Raw genomic sequence first — 17,860 nt, 5'->3', positions numbered from 1 at the left:
CCTTGCCTCTTTAGAGCAAATGGAGGAAAAAATAACTTAAGTAACGTACCAGTTTGATGTTAAACACCAGACGATTGAATCCTAAAGTGAGTAAAATCTTAGTTTAATGAAAGCTTAACTAAGTTTAGCAAAGTCTTTTGCCTTTGATATGGTGTTAAATGTTAAAACAGACATATTTGTTAATTTTGTGTGCATTTTTCATTCATTATATAAATGTTTTTGTGTAAACTTCTGAATTGTGTGACACCACAAAAGATCCAAAAGATTGAAATCATAGTCTTTTCATCACATTTCCACACTTGGTTTGTTTTTCAGTTTTGAATTTATTTAAGAATAACTTGAAACAATCAAATGTTGTCATTCTCAATATCAAGTTCTGTTTCCCCCTTTTATGTTAGCGCCATCAGCAGTGGAACAAACCACAGTCACATTTAATATGCAAGAGGGAAAAAGGAAAAACAAAAGTGTAGAGGGCATCGCTAAAATTGGGTTTCCAGCTACGCCTGGACAAACCGTAGCGGCGATTCTCAGCATTAATGTTTGGCACGACAAGATAGTGGTACAATTTGTGCCAATTTCCCCTCATTTTCATCCAACGGTTATAGGGCCAGACACTGTGCAGAGCAAAAAAAAGCAACTAAAACATACAGTTTCTTCATGGGGCACTGTCAATTAGCATTCACCGACTAAAAGTCTGCCATCCGGAATTAAAACAAGACAGATAACAAAACAAAACACTTGTAGGAAGCCTTTAAGAGAGGTTTATGGGAAGGGTTAGATCTCTCTTTTTGTAACACTACTCGTTTTTGTCAGGAGTGCACCATGAGCGTGGATTGATTTTAGCAAACAGATCAATTGTGTGCGAGAGAAAAAGAGCCGGCTCTAAAGCGAAATGCAGAACACTGGCCATAAAAGAGCAGCATGACTCGCCAAGCGGCATTACAACAAATTCCTCAATAAATACAGATTCCTGGACATGAAATTGTGACTGGAGCTGCTCTGTACCTTTGAAAGCATTGCTGCAAATGCGTACGGACTAGGGAAGACCTATGAAACACAAGCCAAAAAATGTCAAAAGGGCAGACCCAAAAAGAAAAAAAAAAAAAAAATCTAGGAGACATTCTGAATATTGAGTTAAGTGCACTTTCACAGTTCAACCATAATACATCAATAAAGTTCCACTTCCTCCCTTTGATCTTAAGTTTAGATGGTGATCAGTCCTGCGGGTGTTGAAAACGTCTAACCGTCTCTCCTTTTTTATGACTACGAAAACAAAAAGTGAGTGGATTTTCCTGGCAGACATGACAAGAGATTTCATCCCTTAAAATAAATAACGCTATTATCTCAGTGCATACAAAAAGGGAACCTTAACACTTACATAAGAGGGAGAGAGAGAGCCAAGAGTCCAGTGTGGTTTTATCTACTATTTAGGCACAGGCACACGGTCACCAGAACTTTCCCATTTTACCCCATTTCACGTTGCCTTACATTTAAACTTGATATTTACTTTTAGTTGTCGATGTAGCTGAACTCTCCTTTGACGCACAAATGAGACCTCCGAGGGCGAGTGAGTTCTTTTGCGGATCCTGGTGCCTCAGAGCATGCCGAAGCCTTTGGCGTAAGTGATGGCTTTAAGGAGTCTCTCTCTAAGTTTCTCCTTGGTGGAGTATTCAGGGAGGAGCAGCACGTTGAAGCAAGTATGAGAGGTGGGTAACCTAACCACATGAGGAGAAGAAGAGCGTATTACTTTAAGCAGACTTTATTTCTGTAGAGATGTATGTAGATGTGGTAAAACTGCTTGAATGCTGGTTAGTAAAGAGAATGTAATACATTCCGAACTATGCTGCCTGTTTTTTTTTTTAAACACTAAGCAGCAGGATTATATGAAATTCCATTTCCGTCACAGAATTAAAAAAAAGTGAATTTGTTTACATCCCAATATTCTGACTTCATAAATCGCAATTGAGATTACATCTTGCAATTCTGAGAAAAAAAGTCAGAATTGTGAGTTTATATCTCTCAATTCTGACTTTATAACCTGCAATTGCAAGTTTATCAAAATTCTGAAAAAAAAAAGTCTGAATTGTGAGTTTACATCCCAATATTCTGACTTCATAACATCTTGCAGTTTACATCTTGCAATTTTGGGAGAAAAGTCTGAATTGTGAGTTTATATCAAGCAATTCTGTGAAAAAAAGAATTGTGAGTTTGTATAATGCAATTCTAAGAAAAAAAAAAAAACAGTCAGATGGTGAGTTTGTATAATGCAATTCTGAGAAATAAAAAAAAAAAACAATTGCAATTGCAAGTTCATCACAATTCTGAGAAAAACAGTTATGCAAGATGGAAACAGTTATAAGCAAAAAAGTCAGAACTGTGAGATAAAAACTTGCAACAACCTTTTTATTTTTAGTGGCGGAAACAGGCTTCCATAGGTTTATGTGATTTCAAACTTTCTCACTGAGTGAATAATGGGGGAAAAAAGCATTTAAGAACTATTAAGAGTATTGCATTATGACATTATTTTCATGACAATTAAGCATGCCCGGAATGGTAGAGGTGTGAGCAAAAAAACAACTGATTTAGCTGCATGATGACACAATGGCCATAAGCCAGGTTCACACAGAATGCATTTTTTTTCATTCCACTGTGCTTCTTTTCCACTGTTTTTCTATGTAAACATAACAGATTGATGTTTGTTTTTCTATGTAAACTTGCTGACCTCGCATCATTTGCAGCATCTCAGGCGTAAGTGCCACATTTTTAGAAGTAAAACCATGTTCTGTGTTTAAGATTTAATCGATCTGATACATGATCTTGCAACTCAAAAAACTGTCAAAGAACTCAATATTAAGTGACAGCGTAGAAAAGCAGTATTTGAGTTTACCTGTCTGAGTCCGGGCCATTTTTGGCAATAATCATCTTGAGTTTGCCTAAACCTCCAACTGGAGCCCTATCTGTGCCTGTGGTGAACTGAAGAAACAGCCTCTTCTGCTCCTGCCCAAATGAATGCACAGTCTCCCAGAAGTCCCTGATTAGTGTCAAAAACAAAAATTTTTAATACACTTTTAATTTCACATAGGAAGCAGTATTTACAACCAATGGTCGACTGATATTGTGCTTGTGAATGTTGATGTGAAAATCTGGAAAGCAAGATGGCAGATGCGTAATATAACACCCATAATAAATGACACATAAAAACGAATCATGAATTGAATCATCAATGCTTATCTTGCACGAAATTTAGTGAAACTGAAACACAATTACTACCTGAAAACAAAATATTCATTATCTATTAACATGGATGTCAGTGTTGCTTATAACATACATTATAGAGGAAAAAAAAAATCAAATGTACTTAATGTAATTATTTTAATATACATACTTAATAATGCAAGAGTCTTTGTTGTATCCGCCATCATATTCTGTACTCTCTTCAAGTGCTAGGAAGTCAAGATTCTGCATGAGAAAAACACAAAGTTATGGTTTGACATGTATGGCTGTGCTATATGTGACCCTGGACCACAAAACCAGTCTTGAGTCGCTGGGGTATATTTGTCAAAAATCATTAGTAAATTAAGTAAAGATCATGTTCCATGAAGATTTTTTGTAAAATTCCTACTGTAAACATATCAAAATGTAATTTTTGATTAGTAATATGCATTGTTTAGAACTTAATTTGGACAACTTTAAAGGTGATTTTCTCAGTATTTTGATTTATTTGCACCCTCAGATTCCAGATTTTCAAATAGATGTATCTCGGCCAAATATTGCCCTATCCTAACAAACTATACATCAATAAAAAGCTTATTTATTGAGCTTTCATATGATGTATACATCTCAGTTTTGTAAAATTTAACCTTATGACTGGTTTTGTGGTCCAGGGTCACATGTGTGTAAAAACAGCCTGAAGGCAGGTAGCAATCTGTAGCCAACTCACCCTGCTACCACATATAAGCAGCTCAATTTCCTCTGGTCGAAACAGATACTTCAGCGGAGATTCATTAGTGACCATGTGGAATCCTCTTCTGAAAGCCTTGAACTGTTTTTCCACACTTTTGTTCAGCATGTACTCTGCATAGAGTGCCACAAAATCCTGCAGAGACACTTAGTGTTATGTGTATACTGGCAGATATGAACATGCTTGTGCTTTTAAATGTTGAACGCCAGCCCTTTCTAAAAGCAGACTAACCTTTCTGTTTTCATTGGTAACTGGGATTTTATCACCTCCTTCTTTTAAATCATACATTAGTGGGTTTCCAAACAAGTCTGTTTGGGAGATCTGGAAGGTAATCATCATGTCTTCTTCCACATTACCTTCATACTCCATCAGGTCCTTCAGACTCTGATAAAGAACCTGAAGAAACATATTAGAGAGAATATATAAATATATAATTGTTTTCTGTTGAGATGCACTGACACTACAAGGTTTTCTGCTAATCCTGCCCATCTAATAATTGCTATGTGACAGAGCAAGAATCAACTCGCTCCAAATATTTTGATGTGCAGTCACCATGTGCTAAAGTCATAATGACAGAGTCTGCTACTAAAGTGCTGATGTACCTGCTTAAATCTCCTCCCAGACAATCTATGCCCTAAATCCGCCTGTATCCTGTACAAGTGCAAACAGACACTGCTTCACAGCTTGCCTCCATTATGAGAACAGGACATGCAATCCCACTTGCAATAAAGCTGAAACGTTGGTCTTTGTAAACACATGATCTCATGTACAATGTACAACATTAAGTTAAAATGCTGTGGGAAAAAATTAGCTTATGTTTCAAACAAGCCAAAAAGCATTTATCATTAATTTAAGATCATGTTAACATAAAATGTGCTCTTGTCTGAAAAGGCATTACATACTCTCTTGTTGGATTTTGCAGGATATCCACAATTAACGGAATAGTTCATCCACAAATTAAAATTCGGTCATTATTTACTCACCTTCATGTCGTTCCAAACCCATAAGACTTCCTTTAATCTTCAGAACACAAATTAAGATATTTTTTGAGGAAATCCAAGAGCTTTTTGACCTCTCATGGACTGTGCATCAAAGACTGACACGAAAGAGAAGAAATTGTTGAATAAAGTCGGGATTTTTGTTTTCTTTGTGCACAAAAAGTATTCTTGTAGCTTCATAAAATTATGGTTGAACCACTGTTGTCACGTGAACTATTTTAACCATGTTCTTACTACCTTTCTGGGCCTTGAACATGTCAGTTGCGTTACTGTATATGCAGGATCAGAAAGCTCTCAGATTTAATCAAAAACACCTTAATTTGTGTTCTGAAGAATAACAAAGGTCTCATGGGTTTGCGCGAGTAATTGATGGAATTTTCATTTTTGGGTGAAATATCCCTGTCTGCATGTGAAAGTCACTATTCCTAAAGCATAGTTTAAATGTTTACACAAGCGGAAACTACCAAATTGTACACTACTGTTCAAAAGCTTGGGAATCTGTAAGACTTTTAACATTGTTAAAAAAAAATCAAGGAATCTTCAAAAAATGTACCATGGTTTCCATAAAACCATTAAGCAGCAGAGCTGTTTTCAACATTGATAACAATAATAAATGTTTCTTGAGCACCAAATCAGCATATTAGAATGATTTATGAAGAATAATGTGGCACTGCATTAATGGCTGCTGAAAATCAGCTTTGCCTTCACAGGAATAAAATACATTAAAAACAAAAAATACTATTTTGAATTGTAATTTCACTTTAATTTTTAATCAAATAAACAAAGATGTGGTGAGCATGAGTAGTTAAACTCTTACCTACCCCAAGCTTTTGAATGATAATGCAATCTTACGTTTGTATTTCACTTCTCAAAAAATGTTAGACTAGGAATGCTAAATAACATAAATAAAAGTAACCAGGCGAGTATTACCGGATGAGAGTCTGCGAGGTCTCTAAACGTTCCTTTCTTTCCCATTAGTTTTCTGTAAACCACCATAGGGAAGTGCACATCGAGAATGCAGTTATTGTAGATGGCTAAGCCCAGGACGATGCCTATCAAGGTGAACTGGCCTTCATTTTCAAACGATGAAGGGTTGTACCAGAAAAGTTTTGTGCTTTCATCATAGGTAAACATGCCTGTGGATGAAACAGAAAAAGAAAGTGTAAGACAACAGTGCACAAGAGATCCTCATCTCATACTCACTGAATCAATAAGATCATCAATATCAATAAGTGCTGAGAGGAACATTAAGCCTGCTAGTGTATACAAATAGTGCATTATCCATTCCAATATCAATGAATAAAAATTAAACTGATTGAGTGTCACATTAGGACAAGTGAATAAAAGCCAAAAGGTATGTTAAAGGGATAGTTCACACAAAAATGAAAATTATATTAATTACATTAATTACTCACCCTCACTTTGTTCCAAACCCATAAGTTCATCTTGGGAACACAAATTAAGATAATTTTGATGAAATCCAAAAGCTTTCTGACCCTGCATAGACAGCAACACAACTACCACATTCATGTGGTTAGCCGTGTGGTTAGCGCGCCAACATATAGCGCCTTTGCGCTCCGGGCGTCCCGTGTTCGAATCCCGACTCGAGGACCTTTCCCGATCCCGCCCCCTATCTCTCTCCCACTTCGCTTCCTGTCCTATCTGATCTGTCCTATCATAATAAAGGCAAAAAGGCCAAAAAATAAATCTAAAAAAACAAAAATAGTCCATGTGACATCAGTGGTTCAACCATAATGTTATGAAGCTACAAAGAATACTTTCTGAAAACAAAAATAACGACTATATTCAACAATTTTGATGTGTTTAGGCAGGGTCAGAAAGGTCTCGGATTTCATCAAAAATATCTTGATCTGTGTTCCGAATATGAACAAAGGTCTTACGGGTTTGGAACGTCGTGAGGGTGAGTAATTAACGACAGAATTTTCATTTTCGGGTGAACTATCCCTTTAAATGAGTCAAGTAGGAATAACTAATGATCATTACCTATATCTGGGTTAAAGATCTCCTCTACAACCAGTTGAAAGAACTCTTTGGATACTCCTCCTTCATCTACTCCTTGCTCCCCCTCAAACTCCACATACAGCTGTTTCTTCAGGTCTGCTGGGTTTTCCATGGCAATCATCTCCAACTAAAATCAATCACATATTCATTACAAATGATCTTCATAAACAACAAATAACACTCAAGAAATCACTCAGATATATGTGACCCTGGACCACAAAACCAGTCATAAAAATATTGATTTATACATCATCTGAATAAATAAGCTTTTCATTGATGCATGGTTTGTTAGAAGATATCGGCCCTAAAAATCGTCCAAAAAAAAAAATCGACTGACCCTGACTTCTAAACATCGGCATCGGTTATAGAAAAACACATATCGGTCGACCTCTACTATGCAATATATCTCTTCGGGACCTACCCTGACAAGAGCGTCATCTATGATGTGGTCTCTGCGCACTTTGAGTCGCAGGTAAGGGTTCAGCTGTTGTCCCTGGACCAAACTGTAGAGGGCGGTAATCCTGCGCTCGCTGTACATCCGGATCCGGTTGTCATAGTACAGGCCTAGATTCTTAGTCACAGCGTTAAGGATGAACGGGCAGGTCATAAAGGAGAACTTGCTTTCTGTCTCCACCTTGAAGAAGGTGTAGTCTTTGTCCATTTCCAGCACCTCATTGAGCGGTTCGTTGATGAACTCCTCGAAGGGGATGAGGGGTTTCCGACAATCTGAGGCACGAATGCCCAGTTCGGTCTCCAGCGGATCCACCCGAGGGCCTTTCTTATTGCGTCGTTCCTCGCCGAGCAGCTCCTGCAGGGTCAGCTCACTGGACTCCGGGATCGGTTCGTCGTCGTCCTCCTCGTTGTGATCCATGTCTAGGTCGCCGCCCAGCACATTTGCATAGTAGACCATTTTCAAGCACTTGGTGGCTGCCACCACACCATCATCCTCATTAACCAGGTTGTCGCTGCTGAACTCGTTGCTGATGACCGTGTAGGTAATAAGCTGCTGAAAAGTCTCGACCAGACGTCGGATCTGGTCGGCGCCGTACTGCGACCACAACCGTGCAAGCTTAGCTAGAGCCGGAAGAGGTAGCTTGCTCATTGCCTTGCAGAATTGCGGCAGGGCGATTTCTAAGTATTCTGGACTGTGGAGGTTACTGTTCTCCATGATGATGATGAAGACGTTCAGGTAATTAGGGTCGGCGGCGTACACGTTGTGATAGGTGAGGTCACACTCTACGTTGGGCGACAGGTAGACTAACGCGTTGAGGAATGCTGCTTCAATCTTCTCGTTCGATAATAGTCTGTCGTACACTCTTCTTACCGCATCAATGTCTACAGAAACTTCTACGGGACCCAACTTTTGGACGTTGTTTTCTCCGTGAGACGATCCGTCTCCACTTGACGCAGAGGCTTCGGGTTCCACCTCCATGGCTGTGGATGAACCAGAGGCCGTTTCTTTTTCATCTTCATCCTTGTCCTCATCCTTTGCCTGAAGGGACTTGAGCTCTTCCTTGGTGTGTTGTTTCGCTTTGCGGAAACTCTGGACTAGACTCTCTGCGCTTGAGAAAACCCTACCGATGACACGGATTAGAGGAGAATAGTCCTCGGTCTCACTGCAGATGCTCAGGATTTCGTACACCTTCTCCTCTGTCAAGTAATTCAGATCTGCCGAAGAACATGGTAAAGAATATTATACATTTGTGTGGTCAAAGTCAAATGTATGATTTAGAAAGTAGGCCGAATTATCATGTTTTGACAGAAACATTAGCTGTTCCTCAGTAAAGCTGTTTTTTTTTTATGTTGAACTTGCTTTTTTCCCCCACCTTCACAGTGTGCAGGCCTTTTTTTTCTTTTCAGAATAAGTCAAAAGGGTATGAAAGCCCATTTCCACCACTGAATAAAATTTTTTAAAAAGGTAATTGTGACTGTATCTCACAATTCTCAGTTTTTATCTTGGGAATTGCACAATATAAACTCACAATTGCGAGTTATAAAGTCAGAATTGTGAGACATAAATGTGCAATTCTGAGAAATAAAGTCAGAATAGCAAGATATAAACTTTTTTCTCTCTAAATTGTGAGTTTATATCTTGTAATTCTGACTTTATAACATACAATTGCATTGTTATTAAGTCGAATTATCAGATATAAACATGCAATTCTGAAAACAATTCTGAGAGCAGTTATTTTTTCCCCTCAGAAGTGGACTTTGTAACTCACAATTGCAAGTTTATATCTTACAGTTCTGAGGGAAAAAAAACATTAAGAAAAAAGTCATAATTGTGAGATTATATAAGAAAAAAAAGTCAAAGTTGTGAGATACAAACTGACATTTGTGAGAAAAAAAGTCAGAATTATAAGTTTATATCTCACAATTCTGACTTTATATCTCAATTCTAAAAAAAAGTCAGTATTGCGAGTACGTATTAGCAAATTCTGAGATAAAAAGGCACTACATTTCTCAGAATTGCGAGTTGTAAACTCACAATTAAACAAAGCTAGAATTATGACATAAAAATGTGCAATTACCTTTCTTTTATTTTTTTAATCAGTGGCTTCCATAGAAAGGAGTTTGAAATTGGAATTGGTGGAAAAAAATGAATTACAGCTCCTATTTGAGAAATACTTAAATAATGATTATTAATTTGATTTGTGAATATATATAAATGGTCATATAAGAATTATTGTTTGTTCCTTCCCTGAGTATTACTTTACAAACTTCAGTAAAACTTCACCAACAAATCATGAAATATCAATACTAATTCTCCAATCGTGACAATGCCATTCACCTCTGAAGTCCTCCCTTGAGGGTTGTAGGTCCTTATGGTTCATCTTTCCGTTGCTGCAAGCAGAGAAGTTGTGAGCTCCTTTGGCACTGTTCTCCGGGAAGGCTGAACTGGCTCCTTTCTTAGAGGGATGAGGATCACACAGTTTGGCATTATTCTTATATAACTCCAGGGCCTTGATGGCCGCTGCATTGTTATCCATGCGCTGGAAACCCGGAGAAGAGCCACATGCCTCATTCGTGCAGGCCTCATTTCCACAGCCCTCTGTTAACTGGTGGTAGTAGCGCTCAATTAAATGCTTTGCAGCCGCTCGCTTCCTGCATCAGACATTCAAACAGGACAGCAGGGGGATTAGTACGGTTCAACCCCGAAATAAGTTCACAACAGTGCAAATTTTTCTCTACTAATCAAACCATCCACTTGAATTTCTCAACAGCCATCAAAACATGTTGACTTTCACATGTGCAAGTAAAAATACTTTCAAAATGATGGAAAAGCAAGCATTATACTTCACATTTTTTACGAGAATTATTAATCTGAAACTATCATTGGAATATATAATGTGGCTACTCATTGTTAGACCATGCCTGCAAAATTCTTTTTGCACGGAAAACAAAATACCATGCACTGATCTGTCACAAAAGAACACATTCAATGCTCACGTATGTCTTTATATTTGAAACTGAACAAAGCAGAAAACAAGCGACTCATCTCTCAGTTTACAAAAATAAAAAAATACAAATCAGGAACAGTAACAGTTACAGAACATAAATTGGTGTCAGCTTTTCCTGGGGGTTTAAAATAATATTTAAAGCTTACATATTCATTACAGCTTTAACATGATTATTCATCAAAAACTACTCATTATTTGACCTGCACTTACAGTTGAGGTCAAAAGTTTACATACACATTGCAGAATCTGCAAAATTGGAATTATTTTACCAAAATAAGAGGGATCATACAAAATTTATATTTTATTTTTTTGTGTAGTATTGACCTGAAAAAGATATTTCACATAAAAGACTTTTACATATAGTCCACAAGAGAAGATAATAGTTGAATTTATAAAAATAACCCTGTTCAAAAGTTTACATACACTTGATTCTTAAAACTGTGTTGTTACCTTGTTTGCCCTGAACAGTTAAACTGCCCCTGTTCTTTAGAAAAATCCTTCAGGTTCCACAAATTCTTTGGTTTTTCAGCATTTTTGTGTATTTTAATCATTTCTAACAATGACTGTTTGATTTTGAGATCCATCTTTTCACACTGAGGACAACTGAGGGACTCATATGCAAATATTACAGAAGGTTCAAATGCTTACTGATGCTCCAAAAGGAAACACACAATGCATTAAGAGCCGGGGAGAATCGGAAGATCAAGGTAAATTTAACTTATTTTGTCTAATCGGAAAAGTCTGTGTAGCTTCTGAGGGGCAGTACTAAATGAAAAAAATAGGCAAAATAAGAAAAATGTACACATCCTCATTTCGTTCAAAAGTTTATACTTATGGCTCTTAATGCATCGTTTTTACTTCAGAAGCATCAGTGAGCATTTGAACCTTCTGTAATAGTTGCATACAAGTCGCTCAGTGTGAAAAAATGGATCTCAAAATCAGAGCTATTGTTGGAAAGTAGGGCTGTGCAATTAATCGCAATCACAAAAAAAAAATCGCGATTTAAGCACATGCGATTTCTAAACCGCATTTTATCTACCCCCCTCCTCCCTCGAACGTCAAGTTCATTTTATTTTCTATAGCGCCAGATCACAATAGAAGTCATTTAAGGTGATCTTTCCTATAGAACAGGTCTATAGATTGTTTTTTTATTAAACAAACTAAATTGCCTTATGTTATTTATCTTATTTACACTTAGGCATGTAATTTATGTGTCTACATGGTCGCGCGTTTACAATGTCTCCTCCGCGAAAACACGGACTGGATCGCGGACTCCATTCATAAAAAAGGAATTTACTATAGCGCGGAATGCCACGGAATTCGTTGATTTTTGAATTAATAAATCAAAAGTTGGTCTGTCACTTAATTCAAATCGCGATATGGACTAGTGTCTGTGAAAACTGAAATGCAAAAAGACCGTTTTAATATGAATCCTGCATGTTCCGTTTGCCTCTGTATGTATGAATGGCAGAGACACTACATGCATACTGAAGCACTCGTGAAGCTCCCTATAATTTTTGGCATTTGCATCTAACATGAACAGATAAACTCAAACTTCACGGCAACCTGTCAAAATAAAAGTATGGTTTAACATGTAACAGAACAATATTAGTCTTGTATTACTTTTGTACAGTATAATGTACAAAACATACATAAAACAATATATATGATAAAAAAATAATTATTACAACAAGATTAACCACTTAATTGTAGAAAAAACACTACAATTATTATTTAAACGTTTTAAACTGAATATAATTTTTCTTCCATGTATTGATTTTAACAGTAAACTTCTGTTTGTTTGCCAAAAATTAAAAGGGTTTATTTTTCATTTGATTAAAAATAAATAAATGTTTATGCTTTTTGATTATCAGAAAAATTAAAACACATAAGAATTTCTAAAAAAAAAAAAAAGGCAAAAGATTGTAGAGCCCTCAAAATGTTTAAATAGAGAGTTTTGGACATATTTTTCCACTGAAATGAATGTTTTCGTTATTACACAAAGTAGGCTAAAGTACTGGGGAAAAAAGTAACATGGCTAATTTTTTTTATGTTGTCTGTTTTAAAGACAATTTTACAACAGTTTTGTTTATTAAACTTAATACTATGTTATTTCATTGTGAAATGTTTTGTTATGCACTTCTTGTGCACTGAATACATTTAGACTGTATGTATGTAGCTTGTTTGAAAAAGCAAAAACAGTTGTCAAAATAGCAAATAAAATCGCAATCGCAATATTCGTTCAAAAAAATCGCAATATGATTATTTTGTCCATATTGCACAGCCCTATTAGAAAGGGTTCAAATACACAAAAAATGCTGAAAAACCACAGAATTTGTGGAACCAGACGTATTTTTTCTGAAGAACAGCGGGCAGTTTAACTATTCAGGACAAACAAGAGACTCATGAACAACTATCACTAAAAAAAACACACACAGCAGTGGATCACTCAGGTAACAACACAGTATTAACAGTACAACTATTACTAAAAAAAAAAAAAAAACAATTATTGGTGATTATACAGAGTGGATTATTCAGGTAAAAGTATTAAGATTCAAGTGTATGTAAACTTTTGAACGTGGTCATTTGTATAAATTCAACTATTATTTTCTCTTGTAGACTTTATGTAAATGTCTTTTATGTGAGATATAACATGCATTTTGCATGATCCCTCTTATTTTGGTAAAATAAACATTCAGCAGATTCTGCAAGGTATATGTAAACTTTTGACCTTAACTGTAAATTATGCTTTTTGGAATGAGATTTTGGGATTTTTTTCAGTCACCAATGTTAATTCATGTCAACACATTAAAAACATTGAGGTCTTTAAAAACAGTGTAAAAAAGGAGCTTTCTCAACCAGTAAATATTCCTTTTTAAAGAACTTTTTCAACCGGTAATTATTACTGGCTGAATTACTTTTCAACCAGCAATTATTCCTTTCTAAAGAACTCTTAAGGTGCAGTCACATTAGCAAAATAACTGCAAAAATATGCACAGGAAAAAAAAAATCATTTTCAATGGTGTAAAAATGCATAAATCACTATTCACACAGAAGTCACTTTTTAAAACCAAGCAGCTTCCTTTGGTTAACGTGGTGAATTCACATGACCAAAAGTGAGGAACTTTTTCACCCTCACGTGACACTCCTGATTGCGCAGATTCCAGTTGAAATTAATGGATTTTGCTTGCAAAATTCCACCCAGCAACAGTAAATGTGACCACACCTTCAGGATAATTAAGAATTTGCTTATTCGTAAAGAGACAGTGCAACCAAAAATAAAGATTCTGTCATTTACTCATCCCCAAACCTGCAAAAATGTCTCTCTTCTGTTGAACATAAAAGAAGATATTTTGAAAAATGAAACCAACAGCTGACGACAGCCATAGACTTTCATGAAAAGAAATACTATGGAAGTCAATGGCTACTATCAACTGTTTGGTTACCCACCATTCTTCAAAATATCAGCAGAAGAAAGAAACAAGAGGGAACAAGAGTAAATGTTCATGTTCATTTTGGGGTAAACAATCCCTTTAAAGGAGAAGTTCACTTCCAAAACAAAAATTTACAGATAATTTACTCCACCCCTTGTCATCCAAGATGACCATGTCTTTCCTTCTTGAGTTGTAAAGACATTATGTTTTTTGAGGAAAACATTTCAGGATTACCCTCTATATAGTGGACTTCTATGGTGCCCGCGAGTTTGAACTTTCAAAATGCAGCTTCAAAGGGCTTTAAATGATCCCAGCCAGGGAAGGAGGGTCTTACCTAGTGAAACAATTTTTTTTTTCAAAAACAAAATTACGATTTATATACTTTTTAACCTCAAACGCTCAACTTGTCTAGCTCTGTGATGTGCATGTGTACTCTGGTTCATGACAGTTAGGGTAAGTCGAAAAACTCCCATCTCATTTTCTCCTCCAACTTCAAAATCGCTGTCATTGCTTTTTTACCTTTTTTTGCAAAGGGCATTTGATCATCTTTGTAAACACTGGGTCTGTACTTCTGCAGTGTTTTTTTTTTTTTTTTAGAGTTTTTGACATACCCTAACTGTCTTGAACCGGAATACACAGTTCGCATCGCAGAGCTAGACAAGATGAGCATTTGAGGTTAGAAAGTATATAAATTGTAATTTCTTTTAGAAAACAATCGATCGTTTTGCTAGATAAGACCCTTCTTCCTCAGCTGGGATCATTTAGAGCCTTTTGAAGCTGCATTTAAACTGCATTTTTGGAAGTTCAAACTCACGGGCACCATAGAAGTCCACTATATTGAGAACATTCCTAAAATGTTTTCCTCAAGAAACAATTTCTTTACGACTGAAGAAAGAAAGACATGAACATCTTGGATGACAAGGTGGTGAGTAAATTATCTGTAAATTTTTGTTCTGGACTTCTCCTTTAAAGTTGTGTGTTGGGCCATTATGCTTTGGTACAGTATCTGTAAAGCCGAAAGCACAATATGGCTTAATCCCTTCATCAAGGCGATCCCTTTTCCCTTTTAAAAGCAAAGCACGCACATTATGAATTACTGACAGCGGTTTAAATGGGTTGTAGTATATGACAAATAAAAAGAGGGATGAGTCCCATTTAAAGTTCAGGTACAAGTCAATTCACTGACTTGTTTCTGACATAAGTTTTCTTAGTTAAGAACATGGGTTGGAGTTCTTAATTTTGAACTCTCAAAGTGCATTATATAGAAGAATTTAACTTTAAAATATACAAAATGTTCATTTTTTTCCAAGTCATCATTTTTTAAATAAATATCACAATAAATATCATAACGTTGACTTTATATTAAGATATCGTTTACTCATCTTCAAGTTGTTCCAACTCTGTATGAATTTCGTTCTTCTGTTGAACACAAAAGAAGATATTTTGAACAACGCTGACAACCAAACAGTTGACGACAGCCATAGACTTCTATGGAAAGAAATACTATGGAAGTCAATAGCTTTTATCAACTGTTTGGATACCCGCATTCTTCAAAATATCAGAAGATGAAGAAGTCTTACAGGAACAAGTGGAGGATGAGTAAATGACAGAATTTTCATTTTTGGTGAACTATCCCTTCAATGCAAACTGCAGAATAGAGTCAGTAAAATCTTACCAATCAGCATGCTTTGTAACTCAGTCAAGTTAAGTAAGGATACCCATTAAAAAGGCCATTTAACACTGGTAAAAAACAAAGACACTTACATTAGACTTGCTTAAAGTTTCCAATATCACACTCTTCTGCGGCTCTATACTCAAGAGACCAAAAGCTGGTCAGGTAGCAATCCTGCAGATAAACACAGAACGGTCACTCACACACATCAACACTTTTACTGCTGTACAGATAATATCCACAGATGACTGGGGACACTTAACTTAATAATGACTGATAAAAGAGAGTTCTTCTAAAATAAAAACGATCTACTGATCATAACGGGTCAGGATGATTGAGAAACAGTGGGTAACTGTGGGTAAACACGAACCTAACGTGCATCACGGGGCAGAATGTCACCACAGACAGTGTCTTCAAACCAAGCGAGATGCCTACCTAGACAGTATTCTGAAACTGTACAATGTTCAAAAACGATTTCTAGGTAGTCAGCGCACTCGTTTTTGACACGCAGCCCATGTGACCGCAAGAAGAGCAGCAACATAAACCTAAACAGAGGCCCGAACTAAAAACACACTGTGCTTTCGCAACGAAAACATCCTGTGTACCGGTAAACAGACGTTTACCCCGAGCAGAAGGAGGTGAGGCCGCAGAGGGGCAGGCAGGGGGTATGACAGTGCACAAACAACTTAAGCCTTGCACACACACATAGCCAATCTCCTATAGTTCATTTTAAAACAAACAAACACAGACCTAATGGTCTTGAATATAGTGTGCTGATGATCGGTGCGCTTAATGCAGAGTGAGAGCTGCAAATCGTATAACCTTGCAGTAACTGTCATGGGGAGTAACGTATAGCAAGAAAGAGCTGAGTAACTAGTTAGCCTAACGTTAGCTGCAGCTAACCACAGTTTGACATTTCAAAGACACGGACGGATTTTTCTCAACGGTTGTTGTTGCATAAAAAAGCGAGGGAGTATTTATGATATCGGGGCTACACAGATTTCGCTTGTTTACGAGAAACCCCCTCCGTCCCTCCCCGGAGCTGTTAGCAGCGCGGCTAACTGGCCTAAGAGCGCCTATTACGGCTTCGATCATGCGCGATCGGGGTGGGAGAATCGTGATTAATGTTTTGACAGCTTACTTCTGAAGATGTTCTGATGCGGACGAATTAATCTGGTCTCTCAACATCACAAACGCTCCGAGTGCGGCGTGTATTCAACTCCAACCCCTCCACAAAATATTCGCGGCCATCTTGATCAACTGAGGCAAACACGGAGAGCGATCCCACAATGCACTGCGGCGCGAGGACGACCATCAGTATAAAAACCACGGCACGGCGTTCTGGCAGTCAGTCAAGATCTGAGTGAGATGTGTGGAGAAGTGATGAAACCTTGAAAATTGAATTTATGAGCACAGATAAACAACGCACGACATTTTTGTCTTTTTAATACATATCAAAAACGAAACCATTGTAATATTGATGTTCATCAGCAGATGGCAGGATCTAAAAAGAAAAACTTAAACTAGATTTACATTTGCTGAAAAACATACAAGTGCTTGTCTTGCTAGTACTGGGATTTTGATTCCTCTCAGTGATTCGAATGTTTATTAGTTCACCAATAATATTCATTTATTGATTATGTTCATTGGGATAAGTCACACTGTTACGCCAGTAGGGGCGACTCTCACACCAATGATGATATCTATATCTATAAGTACAAAGTTGTGTCAACCATTCTAATTTTTTTCTACCATATTTGTTCTGTAAGAGCAGGCATGGCTGTTTGTAAATTTACACAGCACTTGATATTGCAAACTGGTATGTCTTACCATATTATTTTAAAGTAACATCTTGAACACAATGGATTGTAGTGCAAACAGGTTATTTCCTTCTGTTGTTATTTGTACTTAATGAATGTTTTCGTTGTTTTATTTAGTACTGACCTGAAAAAGATATTTCACATAAAAGATGTTTACATATAGTCTGCGAAAATAATAGTTTTAATTTATTAAAATGACCCTGTTCAAAAGTTTACATACACTTGATTCTTAATACTGTGTTGTAACCTGAGTGATCCACTGCTGTGTGTGTTTTTTTTAGTGATAGTTGTTTATGAGTCCCTTTGTCTGTCCTGAACAGTTAAACTGCCCGCTGTTCTTTAGAAAAATCCTTCAGGTCCCACAAATTCTTTTTTAAAACCCTTTCCAACAATGACTGTATGATTTTGAGATCCATCTTTTCACACTGAGGACAACTGAGGGACTCATAGGCAACTATTACAGAAGGTTCAAACACTCACTGATGCTCCAGA

The 17,860-nt window shown here is 36.8% G+C and overlaps 1 protein-coding gene across 3 annotated transcripts; it reads right to left on the bottom strand.

Annotated features, from left to right (window-relative positions):
- Nucleotides 1-300: 300 nt before the first annotated feature.
- Nucleotides 301-16,824, bottom strand: ube3a (ubiquitin protein ligase E3A). 3 transcript variants are annotated; one of them, XM_073852113.1, is made up of 11 exons: nucleotides 16,690-16,824; nucleotides 15,641-15,722; nucleotides 9,773-10,086; nucleotides 7,403-8,649; nucleotides 6,964-7,108; nucleotides 5,890-6,095; nucleotides 4,193-4,357; nucleotides 3,941-4,096; nucleotides 3,386-3,459; nucleotides 2,888-3,031; nucleotides 301-1,715 (listed from the first exon to the last, which is right to left on the bottom strand). In XM_073852113.1, coding segments are annotated over exons 2-11 (2,574 nt in total). In that variant the 5' UTR covers nucleotides 15,643-15,722; nucleotides 16,690-16,824; the 3' UTR covers nucleotides 301-1,594. The 3 variants fall into 3 exon arrangements, with proteins under 3 accessions (XP_073708214.1, XP_073708215.1, XP_073708216.1); XM_073852114.1 differs by having other exon boundaries at nucleotides 9,773-9,890; XM_073852115.1 differs by having other exon boundaries at nucleotides 9,773-9,886.
- Between the last annotated feature and the right edge of the window lie 1,036 nt (nucleotides 16,825-17,860).

The sequence above is a fragment of the Garra rufa genome, chromosome 12 (assembly GCF_049309525.1).
Source record: "Garra rufa chromosome 12, GarRuf1.0, whole genome shotgun sequence".
Lineage (NCBI taxonomy): Eukaryota > Metazoa > Chordata > Actinopteri > Cypriniformes > Cyprinidae > Garra > Garra rufa.
Note: the sequence above shows the minus strand (reverse complement) of the source record. Positions and strands in the feature narration are given on the sequence as shown.